Raw genomic sequence first — 16,891 nt, forward strand, 5'->3', positions numbered from 1 at the left:
CATCGGCTTCTTTCCTTGTTACTAGAGGAGGGACCTGCGTGACCGAGGGACGCGGGTAGGTGGGATGTGGGACAGGTCTGTCTCCTGCTGTCCCCGGACGGACACGTCATGGTGCGCAGTGGCTCCCCGGCCATGGATGGGTGCGGGGTCCCTGGGACAGGGGCTGCACGGCTCCTGCTGCCCCCTTGCACCACTGCCAGCTCCCCGCTGTGTTTTGAATGTTAAAGGCCAAAGACCTTTATATGATGCTGGACCGTGGCAGGTATTTGGGGTGTAAGGACAAGTTCCGAGCTGCCAGGTGGCATGAGGAACCATCCATCACCCGGCCGCGGGGCAGGGGCCGGCCGCTCGGGCTGCGTGGTTGCAGCAGGAATGGCCTTTCTTGCAGGTCACGGTGTTGGGGACGGGGTTTTTCTCCTGGCGTTGCTGGTGGGAGAGACAGAAGCAAAAGGAAAAGATGTGCAAAGGCTGCTACAAGACTCGTCCCCAAGCCCTGCTGGTCGCGGGTGGTGGCTGCCCTTCCTGCATGGTGGCACCAGCAGCTTCTGTCACCCGCACTGGCTTCCCAGGGATCACGCATTCTGGGAAGGTAAATTCTGTGTTTGGTGGAAATCTGCCGGGAGGAGGGAAGGACAAACTCGGCGGTTCCAGCTTGGCCTCTGCTCCCTGGCGGGACTTGCCGTGGGCACAGCTGTGGTTGTGCCCAGTCCCCCTCCAGCCGTTGCCCAGCAGGACGGGATCCCGGGGGAGCTGCCTCCCACCTCCCGCCCCTCGCACCAAAGCTGGGCCATGTCCCGGAGCCACCACGACAGGGCACCTCGGTGGCCCTGGGCAAGCTGTGCTGACAGCCGAGGACGGGCCCCCATCGCACCGTGCCCTGCGGTGGGTCACCTGTGACTGGTGACACCCGGCATGGTGTGGGCAGGGCACAGAGGGCAACGCTCCTGCTGGCAGCCTGAGGTTGGACACATCAGCAGAGACCATTCCGGCTGCCTTCTGGGAAAAGGTGTCCCGTCATCGGGCACCTCGTGGCTGCACTGCCCTCGGGGTGCTGGGGGAGCAAGCTGGGGGCTGGCTCTTTAGATAAAATGCCATTTTCTTCTGGTTATGTATTTATTTTATTTTATTTATATTGGGACTTTTGGTTACTTTTCATTGATTGTTTCCCCCTTGTAACAAATTAAACCCCTTTACCTGTCGCTTAGGGGTTTGCATCATGGGCCACTTCATCTTCACCCCAACTCGGGACAAGACCTGGCACCCGCCCGTGGCCCTTCGCTGTGGGCAGGCTCCTGGCTCTCACCCGCAGCGCAGCGGGGCTGTTTGCTCCCACCGCTGGGACCTGCTGCCGCCTGCGAACCTTCGATTTCCCGTCACTTTGAAATGCTAAAGGCAAACGGCGGCCCCTGGGCTGGCGGCTGAAGGATGCTCTGCCCGTGTGCCAGCAGCTGAGTGATGTCCTGCCTCTGCCTGCCTGCCAGCAGCGTGTCCTCGGCTCATCCCGGCCGGCACAACTTGGGAATCACGCTCTTAGGGACGGTGGCAGTGAAGTTCGGCACCACATAGGCCAGCCGGAGAGGCCAGGGAAGCACAGTGTCACCAGGGAGGGTGGCTGGGCAGGGGCGAGGACGCCACGATGTGGAGCCAGGGCTGGAGCGGTCTCTCACTGAAAGCCAGTGTTTGGCTCATGGACTGCCAGCTGCTGTGGCCTCACCTGGAAAAGGCACTGCCGGGCAAAGGAAAATTGCTGCTGGGGCAGAAAATCCCTGGGGAAAGCCAGGCCCGGGCGCAGGGCCTGGGCTGGGCTCACAAAGCCAAGGCAAAGCTGTTCCATTTGGGCACGTGGTCCTCGCCGGCGTCACTCTGCCGTGGCACCTCTCCCCTGTGCCCATCTTGGCACGGTCCGATCTTTTGATTTCTGTCCTAACCAGTCACCAATCCCTCACTGTCCCCTCCCTGATGTCCCTGGGGTGCCAGAGGTCTTCTCTGTCTGTCCCCAACTCAGTCGGTCACCCAGGGATAGGCTGGCTGTGGGGAGGGGACACCGAGGACCCAGTTTGCAGTGGGCTCTGTGCACCATCCCAGGACACTTTTCACCCTTCTCTCAGGGGATGTGGCAGAGCAAACACCCCACCACCATGGGCCATGCCCAGGAGCCTTCCCCAAGCCCAGCTCAGCTCCGTCTTGCCCCAGTGCTGCAGCACAGCCCACACCAGCAGCACGGGCACAGCCTGCCGTGGGAACGGCTGCTCTGGGCACGGAGCTGTGTTTGGGGAGGGGGATTGAGGTGCTGGGGGGGTCTGTGCCCCAGTGCACACAGTGTGAGGAGGGAGGGGGCCAGGACCCCTTGGTGGGGGCTGTGATGCTCTTGCTGCTTGATGCAGTCAGGAAATGTCTTAGACGGATGCTCATCTTCCTCCAGGAGCCACAGGCTCAGGCTTCTGTAAACCTTGTCCTGAGCCGCCAGCTGTGGCTCCGAAAGGCGCAGGTGTGCTGCGAGGCCAGGACGCGGCGGTTTTTGGAGCCATTCGCGGCAGAGCTGAAGGAGGAAAAGCCCTGGGAGGGCTCTGCGGCTGCAGGACATGCGGCTGCTCCGGCCCCAGCTGGCCGGCACCCAGGGATGGGGCCGGATCCCCCGGGCACTGGGAGCCACCAGCATCTGCCAAGCCACTGTCCCCATGCAGTGTCCCAGAGAGAAACGCCCCATACAGCCCCCCTGGGATGGACCCACACACCCAGCTGTCCCCCTACTCGTGTCCCAGGCTGCTCCCTGAGCGCTTGTCCTGCCTTAGGCTGCTGCTGGCAGCCAGCACCCTGCAAGCAGCAGAAATCCTCCTCCTCATCTTCCTCCTGCCAGGTCAGGAGCCTCAGCTGACCCCCATCCTGCTCAGCAAGGTCCCAGCTTTCTGGAGAGGGTTAAAGGTGCTCCTGAGCCGCTCTGGCTGCCCCAGGCTGTGTGCGGTTGCCTCTGGTCTCCGTTACCTTTTTTTCATAATGAGAGAAAATGCACCTTGACAGAAACCCCCACCAGCCCAGCCCAGCCCAAAATGCCACTGCAGTGCATCAGCAGTGCGAGGAGAAGCTCCATCCCATGTAACCACCAGCTTCAGGGAAGATTGAACCTGCTTTGAGACTCAAGGCTGCTCTCCAGGATATTTTTGGTTGTCGGCATTGGAGCTGGTGCTAGCGCAGCCCTGGGAGGAGGATGAGGGACCTTCTGGTCCCCGGGGGATGCTGGTGCCTGGCTACATGGGTGATGGCAATGGGCTTGTAGACAGTGGCGATGGGCTCACGGGTGATGCCAGTCACTCACGGGTGATGCCAACGGGCTGTGGTGGGACACAGTCACCAATGCCACAGCCCAACCAACTCGAGACCCTCCTGCAGCACTGACCACAAGCCCCTCCGCAGCATGCACGGCCCTGTCCTGGTGCAGAGAGCTGTTTGTGCAACCGCACTTCTTATTGTGCAGCTGATGGTGGGTTTTCACATGTTTTCATGTGAAATGCATGTGTTTTCACATGCATGCATGTGCACACGTGTTCATCCTGTGCTCCCATGGCTGCCAAATGGCGCAGCTTCTGCTTCTCCCACCAGCGAGGCACGAGCTGCACACTCAGAGCACTTTGTGCTTGCACCTTTCATGTAGGGATGCATCTGGGGTTGCTCTGGTGGTTTTGGGGAGACCTGGTTTGGGTCCAAGGGTGGTGCTAGGGACTGAGCAGCTCTGGGAGGGGAAGGGGTGCTCGCTACCCATGACTGCTGCAACACTGATATGTCAAAGCATTCCCAAACCCTGTGTCTGCAAAGGGGACAGATCCAGAGGGCTCAAAATCAAGGATACCCCCTGCCCCCACCCCCACCCCAAGAGGGAGCAGAGGAAAGGGTCACCTTTACCAGCCCCACGTAGGATGCAAGAGCACGGCAGGTGCGAGGGCGACTTTAATGCACAACAGCAAGAGCAACACGCAGGACGCAGCAATTGGAACCCCGCTGGGCAAGGGGGGGCTCCCTGGGCACGGCTCCAGCCCCTGGCTGGGCAGCAGCATCCCCCCCTCTTCTCTGCTCTGCCATGGCTGCTCGCTATGGGGTCGGTCTCCTTCATTCCCCCCCACGACCCTCCCTCATTTTCCTATACTCTGCAGCAAGAGCTTATTGCTGAGCGCCTTCTGGGCCAGTCTCTCCTCCCGGGACATCTCCAGGAACTCGCGCAGGAGGTGGAAGGTAAGATCCAGCGAGTTGGGTTTGCCATCTCGCCTCTTGCCGGTTTGCAGCCCCCGTGCGCTGCGGTGGGCCGGGGTGGGCTCTGCCCCACGGGGCTGGCACAGTCTTTGGGGCAGGGGGCCGGCAGCAGGGACCGGGGATGGTGGGGTTCCCGGCCAGGGCTCCCAGATGGGCTGGGGGACCAGGGTCAGCCTGCGGGACGGGCCGCGGGGCCACTGCAGGGGCGAGCAGGTCTCCGAGGGCAGGAAGAGCAGGACGAGGACGGAGGCAGCCGAAATCATCCTGATCCGCATCGCAGCCGCTCCGGGGCCAGATGCCTGCAAGAACCCCCCCACCCCAGCCCCCCGCACCCCCCCGCTGCAGTCAGGGGGCACCCGACAGGCTTCACACCATGGGAGTCCCCCGCCCCAAGGGTAAGACCCCCTGGGGATAGAACCTCCCCGGGACGGGACCCCTACCCCCCACAGATGGAGCCCCCTCCCTCCCCGCAAGTCCCTGGAACAGGACACCCGGGCGCTGGAACCCCCCCCACCCAGGTATGGGACACCCCTGCTCCCGAGTGGGACAGCCCCCCCCCCCCCCCCCCCCTTGGACCGGGTCTTCCCCCGAGCATGCGACACCCACAGAAGCTGGGACGGGACCCCCCGGGACCTGGGACCCTCCCGGGACCTGGGACCCTCCAACCCCGTCATGAGACCCTCATACCCCCAGGACCGGACACCTCCCGGGGGTTCCCTGTCCTGGGTCCCCGGCCGCGCTCACCGCTCGCCGCCGCTCCGCCCGGCAGGACGCACCGCACCGCGCCGCCCGCCCGCCACCGCGCTATATAGGGGCGGCGGCGGGACTCACGTGACCGCGCTATACCGGGCGGCGCGGGGCCCCGTGACGCGGCGCGGGGTGGCGGGAGCTGTCCGCGGTGCTGAACGGCCGCGGGGGTGGGGGGAGCCCGGCGGACACCGGGACCGTGTGGGGAGGGTCTGGGGGACGGGGGGGGGATCAGGGGGAGTGTCTGGGGGACACGGGGGATCGTGGGGGGAGGGTCTGGGGGGACACGGGGGATCAGGGGGAGCGTCTGGGGGACACGGGGGACCTGGGGGGAGAGTCTGGGATGACATGGAGGATCAGGGGGAGAGTCTGGGGTGGGACACGGGGATCGTGGGGAGGGTCTGAGGGACACAGGGGATGCTGGGGGGAGGGTCTGGGGGACACGGGGGATCGGGGGAGGGTCTGAGGGACACGGGGGACCTGTGGGGAGAGTCTGGGATGACATGGAGGATCAGGGGGAGAGTCTGGGGTGGAACACAGGGACTGTGGGGAGGGTCGGGGGGACACCGGGGGTCGTGAGGGGTAAGTCTGGGGGACACAGGGGATTGGGGGGGGAGTTTAGGGTGACATGGAGTACCAGGGGAGAGTCTAAGGGGAACATGGGGGATCGTGGGGCGTGGGTGTCTGGGGGGACATGGGGATCACAGGAGGAGAGTCTGGGGTGACACAGGGATCCGGGGGGTGCAAGGGTAGGAGTCTGGTGGGGGATGCGGGGTTCATGGGCATGTGGAGAGAATCTGGGGGTACACAGGGTATGGTGGTGTGAGGGAGGTGTTTTGGAGCTATCGGGGGGGGCATGGGGGGTGGGAGGTGTGCAGGGTGTGTAAGCAAGTGGGCACAGATGGTTCAAGGGGGTTTCTCTGTGTGTCAGAGGGGTGGGGGTGTTCAGGAGATAAGGGGGGTCCAGGAGGGGTCAGAGGGGGTGTGTGGGGGGGTGTGTGTGGGTGTGTGTGTGCATAACAGACCCACCGTGTACAACGATGGTGCAACAGGACCAAACCCTCGTTCCCGCATCCCACTGGGACGTGTTTCCAAGCACTCTGCCACAAATCCACACTCAGTCCCCTGGAAACCCCCACGGAGCCCCCCACCCCCCGCAGGGCCATGCATGCCGTGTGGGGTACACGCATGGGATCAGCCCGGAGCTCTGCACCACTTTGTTTCGCAGGGAAGGTTTTCCCCACTGGTGACCGCAGCTCCTTTGGAAGTTGCCCAGCAAAGCCAGCCCCGACACCTTCCCCAGCTCCTCCGAGTGATTCATCCAGTGTTGTGCAGATGAAAACTTCACTTCAGAAGCGTAAATGTGTTTCTGGAGCACCTTTGGTGAAGAAAAAAAGGCACGCTCCTTCCCTGGCCTGATCGCCCAGCAGACGCACACCTCTGGGTGCAAATCGGGGTCCAAGGGATTCATGCATGTGATTCATTTGCCTTTTCCTCCCTCCCTGCTGGAGCTTTCATTATTCAGCACTTGGAGCTCAGCAATCACTTCATCTTGCAAAAGTGCTGCTGTCTCTAAAACTAAAATTCCCTCATGAGAAATAAACATTTCAAGAGAAGGGGAAAAAAACAAAGCAACCCACATTAAATAGAACTTGAATGAATAGCAAGAACCCCACGTCCTCCCGCAGGTCAAGAGCCACCCAAAAACCATAGGCTTTGCTGCTTTCTGGAGGGTCACTGGAAAGGGTGAAGGGGATTTGGGGGGGGGAGGTGAGCTGGGGGTCCCCCCACACCCTCTCAACTCCTAGCAGAAGCAAAGTGGCCTTCGGGCAGGCAGGAGCGGGTAGCATCTGCCTCCCACTTGCTTTGTGTGTGTGTATTTTGTAAGTCCTTTTCTTTACTGAATCATCGAGAACAGCTGTAATTTCCAGCGCTCCACCTGAGCCTGCTTTTCCCTCTGTGCCCCAAAGCCTGACCCCGTGCCGCAGCTGTGCCAGGCACTGAGCCGGTCCCCGCCGCGCTGCAGGAGCCCTCGGATGTGGGCTCCTGCTGCCCTGCCCACGGTTCCCTGGGCATCTGCCCAACCTGCTGGGAGCTGTGGGCAAATGTGACCCCCCAAATCCCATCAGGAGAGGGGAATGGCTCCACCAGTGACAGGAGCCCTGGCCCCGGGGAGTGCCAGCACAGGGGAATGGAGCTGACTTGTGGGGGTCCTGGCATGGTTTTAAGTCTTCTTGAAGCTGGGTCAGGACTTAGCGCATGCTGGTGCTGCCCTGCCAACCCAGCTGCTCCCCTGCCTGCCTGGTGCTCCCCTGCCTGTCCAGCTGCTCTCTGTCATGGGGCAGCATTGGTATAACACATGCAAGTGAATCTGCAGCTTATTTTTACACAGGTCAAGCACGAGGATAAGTGACCCCAGATGTCTCAGAGCTGCGGGAGTTGAGGTGGCAGAGCCAGGCACCGACAGCCAGGGAGCCCTCGGTCTTAGGGGCAGCCCATGGCCGGGGGTCCCAACAGCAGCGATTTTGGCTGCCCCCTGCAAGTGGGGCTGGGCTCTCTCTGCAAAACTCTTTTTGCCCCATGTCCTAGGGCTGCTCTGCAGAAACAGCACTCAGGAGGGCCAGGGGCTGCAGGGGGAGAGCTGCAGCAGGAGGGGCTGATGCCTGGAACATCACCCATGGGGCTTTGGGGGCCACCCTGGCTCGGGAGAAGCGAGCCAGTGGCTCTGGGCAGAGAGAGCTGCTCCTGCACTGACAACCTCACAGCCAGGTGCAGACATGGGGAGATGCAGCTCCGTTCATCTGTGACCCCCACGGCCAGCACTAGGGCTGCTAATGCTTTAGACCATTTTTTCTTTCAGTTCATGTGCTTTAGGATTAGTCATTTAATTGTAGAAAAGTCAGTGAATCCAACAAGTGCGTCTTGTCCTTGTGTTTTATTTAGGAAGCTCAACTTGGAAATTTTTTTTTAAAATAATATCTTTTTTCCTGCTCCCTTCATAAATTACTGACACATTCAGCACTGAAGGGCCCCGCATGCTGCCTGGGGATTTATTATCGTCACTTTTAGGGATGTCACTGTCTCTTCCTTTAGTCAGGAGTGCGAGGAGCGACGTGTTAATGATGCTTTCAAGGATGCCAAATTCACCCCTCAGCTGCGCTCATTGGCTCGCAGAGGCATGGATCCGGCGGCCTCGCAGCTGGTGGGAGTCAGAGAGGTTCCTAATTAGGCGCTTTTAACTCTCAGAGCCTTCTGTCTCGTGAACAGCAAGTTGCACGCGGCAGCTGCTGTTTCACCGACCATGACAGCTTTGGAACTAAAGCGTGGCCGAACTTCCAGCAGCTTCTTCTAGGGAATGGGTAGGATTTGCCTGCCACTTTCCTCCCTTTGCTCCTTGGGGGCTGGCAGGCACCCACCCCAGTCCTTCCCCACCGTCACAAACAGCCGTGTTAGGGCTCATGCGTGTATCGGGGAAAGGCGGCAGACCAAGCTGTGGTGCCCCTCTGCTCCCCGCCGTGCATCCCCATGTGGCAGGTGGAGGGGGTGGCTGTGGGGTGTTGGTGGGGGCCAGCGCTGCCCATCCTTGCTCTGGAGAAGACATCTCATGGGCTGACGAACCTGAGATTGACCCTTATGTTTCACCATTCTCAGGTTAGACAGTCCTCGAGGTGCCCCTCGCTTGGGCAGCCACTGAACCCCATGCCTTGTGCCCTGTACCCCATGTCCTGTGCCCCACGCCATGTGCTCACCCAGACCCCCCAGCCTTTGAGCAATTTGGAAGACAAAGCAGAGAAGCAGCCCCTTGGTTCTGCCTTCCCACAGTGGCACTTCAGCTCCTTTCCAGCCCGGCTCAGCCCCTGGACATGGAGCAGCCCCTTCCCAAAGGGATGCTGGTGGGAGTTTTTCCCCTGGAGCCACCTTGATGCACGGGGTCAAGGCTGTTGAAGAGGGAAAGGGGTGTCTGGCAGGGCTAAACCCCTGCCTGCACACTGCCTGAGCTGGGCTGGCAGCTTGCTCCCCATGCTTTCACCTTCATTTTTGTTCCTGCCATTGCACATTGCTGGGGTGGCTCACAGCAGCATCCAGGACTCCTTCTGGGCTCGGCATCCCAAAGCAGGTGCTAGAGGAGCAGCAGGAGGGATATGTCCCCAGGCTGGGGACGTGCAGCCATGGGCCAGCTGAATGGCCGCGTCCATGGGTTTAACAGCCAGCAGTGGATATTCTCGTCTGTGTTCACAGGCGGCATTGTGACTCTGATTTTATGGTGGGGTTGCCTGTGGGACCTACCCGATCCTCCTAACATCCCCAGCCAGCTGGCCCTGCATGCTCCCATGGGGGCTTTGAGTTACTTGAACAAGCCAAACTGCTGCAGCACATGGGCATCTCCTGATTCAGACTGAACCAGCCAAAGGCCTTTGCTCCTGTCAGGAACTGGTTGCGGCCCTGCAGGTTTTTGCAGCTGCAGAAGGCAGGCAGGAGGGCTCATGCCATGCATACAAGACTTGGAGCCGGGCCCCTCTCCAGCCACCGATGCAAATGGCAGGAGGTGCCCAGGGCCTCTGGGAGTGTGAGTTGCATCATGCAAGGACCCAGGGAGAGTGGTCGGTGCGAACCAGCTCCAGTCAAGCCATATGCATGGGCTCAGCGAGGTTGGGAAGAAGCAGGGATAGTCACGGCCTTCACCACTGAGCGTGGGACCCCGTGCCGTGCTCCTGAGCAGCCTGGGATGCACAGGGTCCCATGCTCAGCGGTGGAGGAAAACTTCCCCCTCTACCTTGATGGGAGCAGGGAGGAGGGTAGCCATGTGAGTGCAGGCCCTTTGAAATCCTGGCCCTACTTCTCTCCTGTGTGGATTTTTTTTTTTGTTTTTTCAAAGAAAGGAGGTGCATGCCTGGGTGCACTGCAGCCATTGGTAAGCACATGATGGGGGCTGTACAGAGCGGGAGAGCTGCACACCTGCTTGAACAGGCATCGGCTGCATTTCAACATGCGTAATGAGTTGGGAACAGCCCAGCTCGCCTGGTGCAGAGGTTTGCATCTGGCTGTGTGGGGCAGAGCACTGCGCTCCACGAGCTGAGCTGAAATCACCCAGTGCCACTGTTAAATGGGGACACGGCAGCTCAGGGCTGCAGTGCCCGGGGTTGGGAATGTGCAGAACCACATATGGGGCTGCAGGGGACCGAAAAGGTTGGGCTCAGGATGGGTCTGAGCTTGGCACGGGCTGTGTGGTTAACTCTGCCTTAACGATTTTTGAGAGCTGCCTGTTCCTGGGAACACCACTAATGGAGAGTCTGCCTGCACCCCAGGAAATTCTCTAGCACCTCATTATCTTCAAATAATCTTCACTCCTAATGCACTTCCCTTGCTGTGTTTCCTTGGGCCATCAGCATCCAAGAGAGGGAAGACAGCTGTCCTTCCCCTCCGCAGCAGCCGCTCCCGTGGTTGCAGACGGCAGCACCCATGCAAGCAGCAGGAGCGGCAGGGTGTGCTTCTGCAGGGTCTGCCCTGGATTTGGAATCTCAGTAACACAAAAATCTTCTGCCCATCTCTGCAGGTGACAGGGTGGGTTTTTTTGATTTGGCTTCCTGATACTATGGGATGGAAAATTGCTTCTCTGATGATAGGGATGTCTGGCTGCTGTATCTGGCAGCCTCACGGCAGAGTGATTTGCCGTAAGTGTGGAAAAATGAATGTTAAAAGCTCATCAAGTAAGATGAGTGAACTAACTAAAAAGACAAAGGGAAGGATTTTTTAAGATCGGCACTGACAAGCTCCGTGCAAGATGTGAGCGGGCCTAGAAAGCTGTCAGAAAAAGGCACAGAGCAATCTGTGATCCATTTTCAACCCCTTTCTGGATTTCTTGCTTTGTTTGGATCCTAACACATTCCCACGTGTATGGTATGGACTGAGCCAGGTGCACCTCTAGGTACCCTATACGCAGCCAAGACTATTTCAACAGAATGATTCTGGATTTGCCCAGGAGCAAAGGAAAGAAAAATCTTTCAGGCAAGAACTAAGGGAACTGCAGAGCCACAGCACAGCTTTAGCTTCTCAAATGCCTGTGTTGGAAATCTGTGATGGGCTTTTTTTAGGGGTTTTTAGGGGTTTGGGGTTTTTTTAAGCTTTACATGATAGGCTTGCAAAGACAAAAAAAAAAAAGAGGAAAAGCCAAACAGAATTAGTTTCTCCAAGCAAGGTTAATTTTTAGTAAGTTTGGGACAGAGCAATGAAGCAGCGGTACACTGCTCCCAGCATCCCCCATTGCAAGAGGGAGCTGAGCAGAAACGCAGTAAGGCCTTCTAAGAATAATTAGAAATCATTTCTGCAGAAGGGAGAAAAAGAAGACGCAGGGCAGCACCTGCCTTACCTGCAAACCCACGCTGTCCCCGGGGAGGCGAGGCAGAAGCCAGCTCCCCTGCGCCAGCTGCCTGGCCCCTCTCGCCTGCTCTCCTCCACCCTGCCACCCCCATGCCGGCTTTTATGGCCTTTCGTGTCACTCGGCTGAGTTGAGCCGGGCTACAGCGAATTGCCGCACTTTCTGCTGGCTTCCTGTTTGTTCATCGCGAGCGTCTGTGGTAAAATTTCCATTACACGATGGACAGACAGGGCGGCAAAGAGAAGTGAAGCAAAAAAAAAACCCAACAAAAACCCAACCAAAAACCCAACCCAACTCTGCGTTTTAGTGGTTCTCTTGACTCATTTGAAAATGAGAAAGTGCCTGGCCCCTGTTAGATAGAGAGGGTGGTGAGGAGGGATGCTGTGGCTGCGGGAGCTGCAGAGCATCCTCCAGTGTCTGGGTCCACCCTGGGCATGAAGCTACTCTGCTTTCTCCTCTCTGTGCCCCTGAGGGGATGGAGAGGTCTAATTCCTCAGTTCAACAAGCAGAAGACCCTCATTTCCACCCAACCCACCAAAAAAGTGTGTTTCCTAAATGCTGCCTCTGAATGAAGCCTGAGCACAGGCAAAGCTCTGTCCTGCTCTGACCAAGGGCTGTGGCGTATGTCTACATCCCCCTCTACCCTAAAGCCACGCCAGCTGAGGTGGCAGAGGCCAAACCCAGAGTGGAGAGCAGCCTCTGCACCTCACGGCTTTAAAGAGAACAGATCTGGAAGAGGAGTGATTGATTTTGATCTTTCGTTTATCCTTGGTGTGCCCCAAAGAGCCATTTTGGTTGTAGAACAGAGGAGAGCAAAGGATAAGGCGGAACACTGCCTGCCATGAAAATGGGGATGCTACCAACGGGTGCAGGTGCACCTGAGGCAGTGTCCCTTGGTCTGGAGGGGCACAGCACATTTCTGTGGAGCTGGAGCAGTGCGTGTATAAGGCAGGACACACAGCTGTGGGGCAAGCTGCGCTCCTCGCTGCCTCTGCAAAGGGTGGTTTCCCTCGGCCACTGCAGAGTCTCTGACAGCTCCTGGTGTGCTCCAGCCTGTGTTTCTCCCTCAGCCCCACCAGTGCCCTGGGCTGCCCCTGTCTCACTCTGCTCGGTGCTGAGCCCTGCTTTTGAGGGTGTAAAGAACCCCATGTCCTGGTTTCTGAGCTGAAATGGGGCTGCGGAGGTGAGCAATGGTGGTGGTGGAGGGGGTCAGTCTGGTGCCTCAAGGACCTGGGTTGGGTTGACCATCTTCTTCAGTGCCCCTTTCCAGGAAATGCTGCGTGATGGCAGAGGGGTTGTGGAGCTGCAGCCCAGCTCTTTCCAAGCTCCGTGTGACAGTGCCATGTCACCCCTGGGAAAAGCTGCGACACTGGGAGCTCGCTGTAGCCTTGGTGTAGGTATCTGCACAGGATCTCTTTGGTGGGAACCATCTGCAAAACCTCCTCGGCTGCAGCGTGCAGCGTGTGTGTCCTTCTGCACCAGCAAAGGCAACGATGAGTGCAGGAAATGCCTCAGTACCAGCACCAGTGGTATTTGAAGGGTATATTTATAAATATGAATAAATAAATATATATATTTATATTTATATATATTTATAAATATATATAAATATACCAGCTGGCCATTTGAAGGGTATATTTAGCCAACCAAGTCACATCCTTCAAACTGGGCTCAGAGTGGAGGTCCTGGTGCCAGAGTGGCTCCCAGGTGCAACAGGCCCAGGGTCCTGCTGCAACGAGTGGAGATCTCCTCCTTGTCCCTGGCTCGGGCTCGCCTGTTCCCGAGGGACGGATGCCTGCAGGGAGGCTGTGAGCCCATCTCCTTCCCTGCATGCTCTGCCTTTCCAGTCTCACTGCTCAGGGCTCTTGTTTTCCTCCCTGTTTGTGTCACAGGGGGTTACCTCAGCCCGGGCTGCTCAGGGACTAGGCGATACCTGTAATGCACTCATCAGTGTGGCCCAGTGAGCTTGGAGAGGCTGCACTGCTCAAACCCTCCTTGTCTCTTACCGCTGCTATTGTTTGCATGAGAAAAGAAGGAAGGGGGGCACTTGCACATTCTTCTGTTTTTTTCTTGCACTTAATTAAAAGCAGAAAAGGAATACTCATGATCCAAGATGTCTTCCTCTGCTCTGACTGTGTGTGTTTTAACACCTGTGCTTTCCCTGGAGCACAGCTATTTAGTGCCCGAACTCAGCAGTGGTGGGATGCACAGCAGGTCCTAGCTGGGCAGAGACCTCTGCCCTTGGTGTGAGCCGACCTGCTCCTACCCAGCAGGGAATCTTGCATCTGCAGCCCGCACCCATGGGTGCTCCATGCTGAACCTACCCTTCCCCAGCACAGCTTGTGGTGCTACAGAGAAAACATGACAGTCACTTAAATAGCGCGACTCTCAGTAGCTGTCTGTCTTCCCAGCTATGGTGTGCGAGTGTGCTGCTGCTTTTGTACCTAAGACTGCAAGTTGTCATTAGCACAACAATATTTTTTCCCATTAATTAATTAAAACAATTGTTTCAGCAAGGAAGACAGGCAAAATAGCACAATTTTGCAAATGTATTTGCTGAGCACTGGGAAATGAAACAGTATTTGATAAACTGCTAAAGCCCTTGCTGCTGCTTCTCAGGGATGTTGCACTGAGTTTCAAGGTGTATGTAATTTTACTGGCTAACGAGCCATGTAAGACACTAAGGATAAGGCTTAGAAAAGAAAGCCAGATGAGCTTGGACCGGCTGCTAAAAGCTACCAGATGCACGCTGCAAAACTCTCGTGCCTGCCGTTAACCAGACCCCTGCCCCACCCAGCCTGCTGCGGCCAGAGCCCCAGGCGTGTGGTGTGGGGCAGCCCCCGGCCAGCGGTCGGTATGGCTCTGCCATGGTGGCTTGGCCACAGCAGAAATGTAGTGCAGATCATTTCAGCCCCCAGATGTTGCTCTCCACCTGCACAAAGCCACTGAGAACGGCAGGGCAGCTGCAGAGCCCTGCTCCGACCAGGACTGAGACATCTGTATCCCTGGGCTTGTGAAGGACTCCCAAAACAAGGAGAAGGTTCCCGAAGTGCTGCACTGTAAAATCCTGATGGCTGGAAGCTTGAGCTGCAGCCATTTTTTTCAAATCTTACATCGGAGATCTAGGGCATATTTTTTCAAAGAAACACAATTCCTAGTTTGACATTGCGGACAGTTGCATGTCGCGTCTTTCTCCTGCGCTTTGGATCATTTTATTGAACTCTTTCCCAGCCCTTTCTCTTCTCGTTGCAATTGTTCCGTTTGGCCAGAGGGGTCAAAAAAAGCGTATGTTTTTTTGAGGTCAAATAAAGTCTTCAAAATGTCTCTGATTTTTATATATGTCTCTGTGGTGAGCGAGCTTGACCAAGGATTGCTTTCAGCAACAGGCAGTGTGAATTTAACTTAAGGTTTCGGTGAAAAATTTTCCAGTGGCCTCAGGTAAACACGTTAGCATATAACGTGTCGGATGTATTGTCTGATCGCCGGCCTCAAATACTCCTCATACAACATTTCCATTGCTGTTTTGATAAAAACTTCTGAAAGAACGCCTCTGTTAGCAGAGCAGTGTTTGCAATGCGAGCCTCACCAGTGGTTAGTTGCAACACATTTTCTCGTTTATAACACGCAGAAATTAAGCATTTTTTTTTTACAGTTGGCCAAGATGGTACCCTGCAGAGCTGCAGGCTGGAGATGCCAGGTCCGGAGAGCTGTGGCACGCTGCTCTGCCCAGATCCAGGTGCTGCGGGGTAGCAGCAAGGCTGCTGCTTGTGCTCGTCGGTGCAGCCCACTCCTGCAATGAATGCCAAGTTCTCAGATGAGTGGTGGGGCAAGCATGCACGTTTCAGCCCACAAGTTCTGCCTCTTTCTGTACAAATAGGAAACAAACGGTAGCAAGCTCAAAAGGAAAATGAGTCGTTTGTTCTGACCCGATTGATCACAGCATTGCTTTCCAGCCCCAAGCCCTGGAGATGCCTCAGGCAGTTACCTTTGGCTGGTGACAATGACATATTTCATCTGTTTTCAAAGAAAACCAAGCCCATCTGCAGCAGAAAGAGAAAATACAACCTGAAAGCTCTCCTCTCAGGTGCTCCTGCCTCAAAATGAATGTGTTTTCTCTTTGATGGTCAAGCAGATATCATTCTCGGCTTTTTGTGTTTTTTGGTGTTTTTTTTTTTAACCGCTTCCATCTATTTTTAGTGACAAGGAGGTGGTGTTGAAGAGCCTCTGCTGCTGGTCAGATCAGCTGTGGTTTGGTTGCTCTAGACGCTGGGCAGGAAGCACAGCAAAGCCGGCCCAGGCACTGTGGGCACTGCAGGCACCGCGGGCTCTGCTGGGGCTGGTGGTCCTGCAGCAGGGGGGAAGGACCCCCACGATGGCTGATGGCGGGGGGCTGCGGCCAGGTTTGCAGGCACCTTGCAACAGCAATAAATCAAACACCTTTGGGAAGTTTTCTCGGTTATTTTAACAGGGGAGCTGGAAGTGTGGCGTTGCCCTGGTGTGTAATGAGAAAAAAGGGATTTTTTTTCCCCCCCTTTTCCCCTGTATCCCTGTGTTTCAGAAGGCTGTGGCTGCTGCAGGGGTGGCCGTCCTGCAAGCTGTCCCTGCTGCTGGTCAACAGAGGCGTGAGCTGGGGCTGCAGCAGTGCTTGCCTCTCCCAGCTGTGCCTGGGAAGCATGGTGCTTGCGGCTCAACAAACCACGACATTTTCTTCTTTTTCCACTTAATTAAAATGGCGTGACCCTCGCAGGGCTGTTTGGGCTGGCAAGGAGGGCTGCAGTGGTGGTGCGGGCAGCACTGGCTGCCCTGCTGTGGTGTAACCTCATGGTCGGGGCTGCCTAAGAAAGCCTTAGATCAGTATCTTGGCAAAAAAAAAGTGGTTTTTTTTGTTCTCGCTCTCACCGCCCCAGCACGATTGGCCAGCATGGCCGGCACTGGGGTGCACATGTGTGTCCCGGCCAGGAGGGCAGGGCGGCAGAGGCGGGGAGGGCAGCCACCTGCCTCCCACGCAGTGTTTCCGACGTGGGATGTGGCGTGTTTGCTGCCAGCAGTTTGTCACAAACAAAAGAAATTAAATTTTATAGCGCTGGTAATAACAGGGCGGGAGACAGGGGCCTGGAGGATGCTCCGGACCGTGGCCACGGAAGGCTGAGAGGATCCAAGATGGTGCCGTGACCTGGGCATGAGGGAAATGGCAGCGGTGACGAGGCCACCTCCGGTGGAGGCCACCAGCCACAGCTGTTTGCTGCTTAGTTTACCATCGTCACCTCAAGTAGGGCGCAGAGGAGGGGAGGGGAAGGCGCCATGTTTTCAAGCGGCGGGAGCAGCACAGTGTGGGCACATGGCTGGTTTGCTGAGGTAAAATATGGCTGTGGTGGCATAAGCTGGGTTAGCCAGTGTGAAATGGGGATGTGCTGAGGGAAATGTGGATCTGCTGTGGGAAAGTGTACATCTTCTGAGGCAAAATGGGCATCTACTAAGGAAAAATGCACATTTACTGAGGAAAAAATGCAATCTAGGACAAAAGTG

The 16,891-nt window shown here is 57.1% G+C and overlaps 1 protein-coding gene across 1 annotated transcript; it reads right to left on the minus strand.

Annotated features, from left to right (window-relative positions):
* Nucleotides 1-3,980: 3,980 nt before the first annotated feature.
* On the minus strand, nt 3,981-4,550 carry LOC121095264 (corticoliberin-like). The gene has a single exon (XM_040609818.1). It carries the CDS (start codon nt 4,515-4,517, stop codon nt 4,125-4,127), a length of 393 nt encoding a protein of 130 aa, XP_040465752.1. The 5' UTR covers nt 4,518-4,550; the 3' UTR covers nt 3,981-4,124.
* Between the last annotated feature and the right edge of the window lie 12,341 nt (nt 4,551-16,891).

This window comes from Falco naumanni, chromosome 10 (assembly GCF_017639655.2).
Source record: "Falco naumanni isolate bFalNau1 chromosome 10, bFalNau1.pat, whole genome shotgun sequence".
Classification (NCBI taxonomy): domain Eukaryota; kingdom Metazoa; phylum Chordata; class Aves; order Falconiformes; family Falconidae; genus Falco; species Falco naumanni.

What these genes read in the sequence shown, in the direction of transcription:
- LOC121095264 (XM_040609818.1), bottom strand. Translation starts at nt 4,517, where the DNA reads ATGCGGATCAGGATGATTTCGGCTGCCTCCGTCCTCGTCCTGCTCTTC.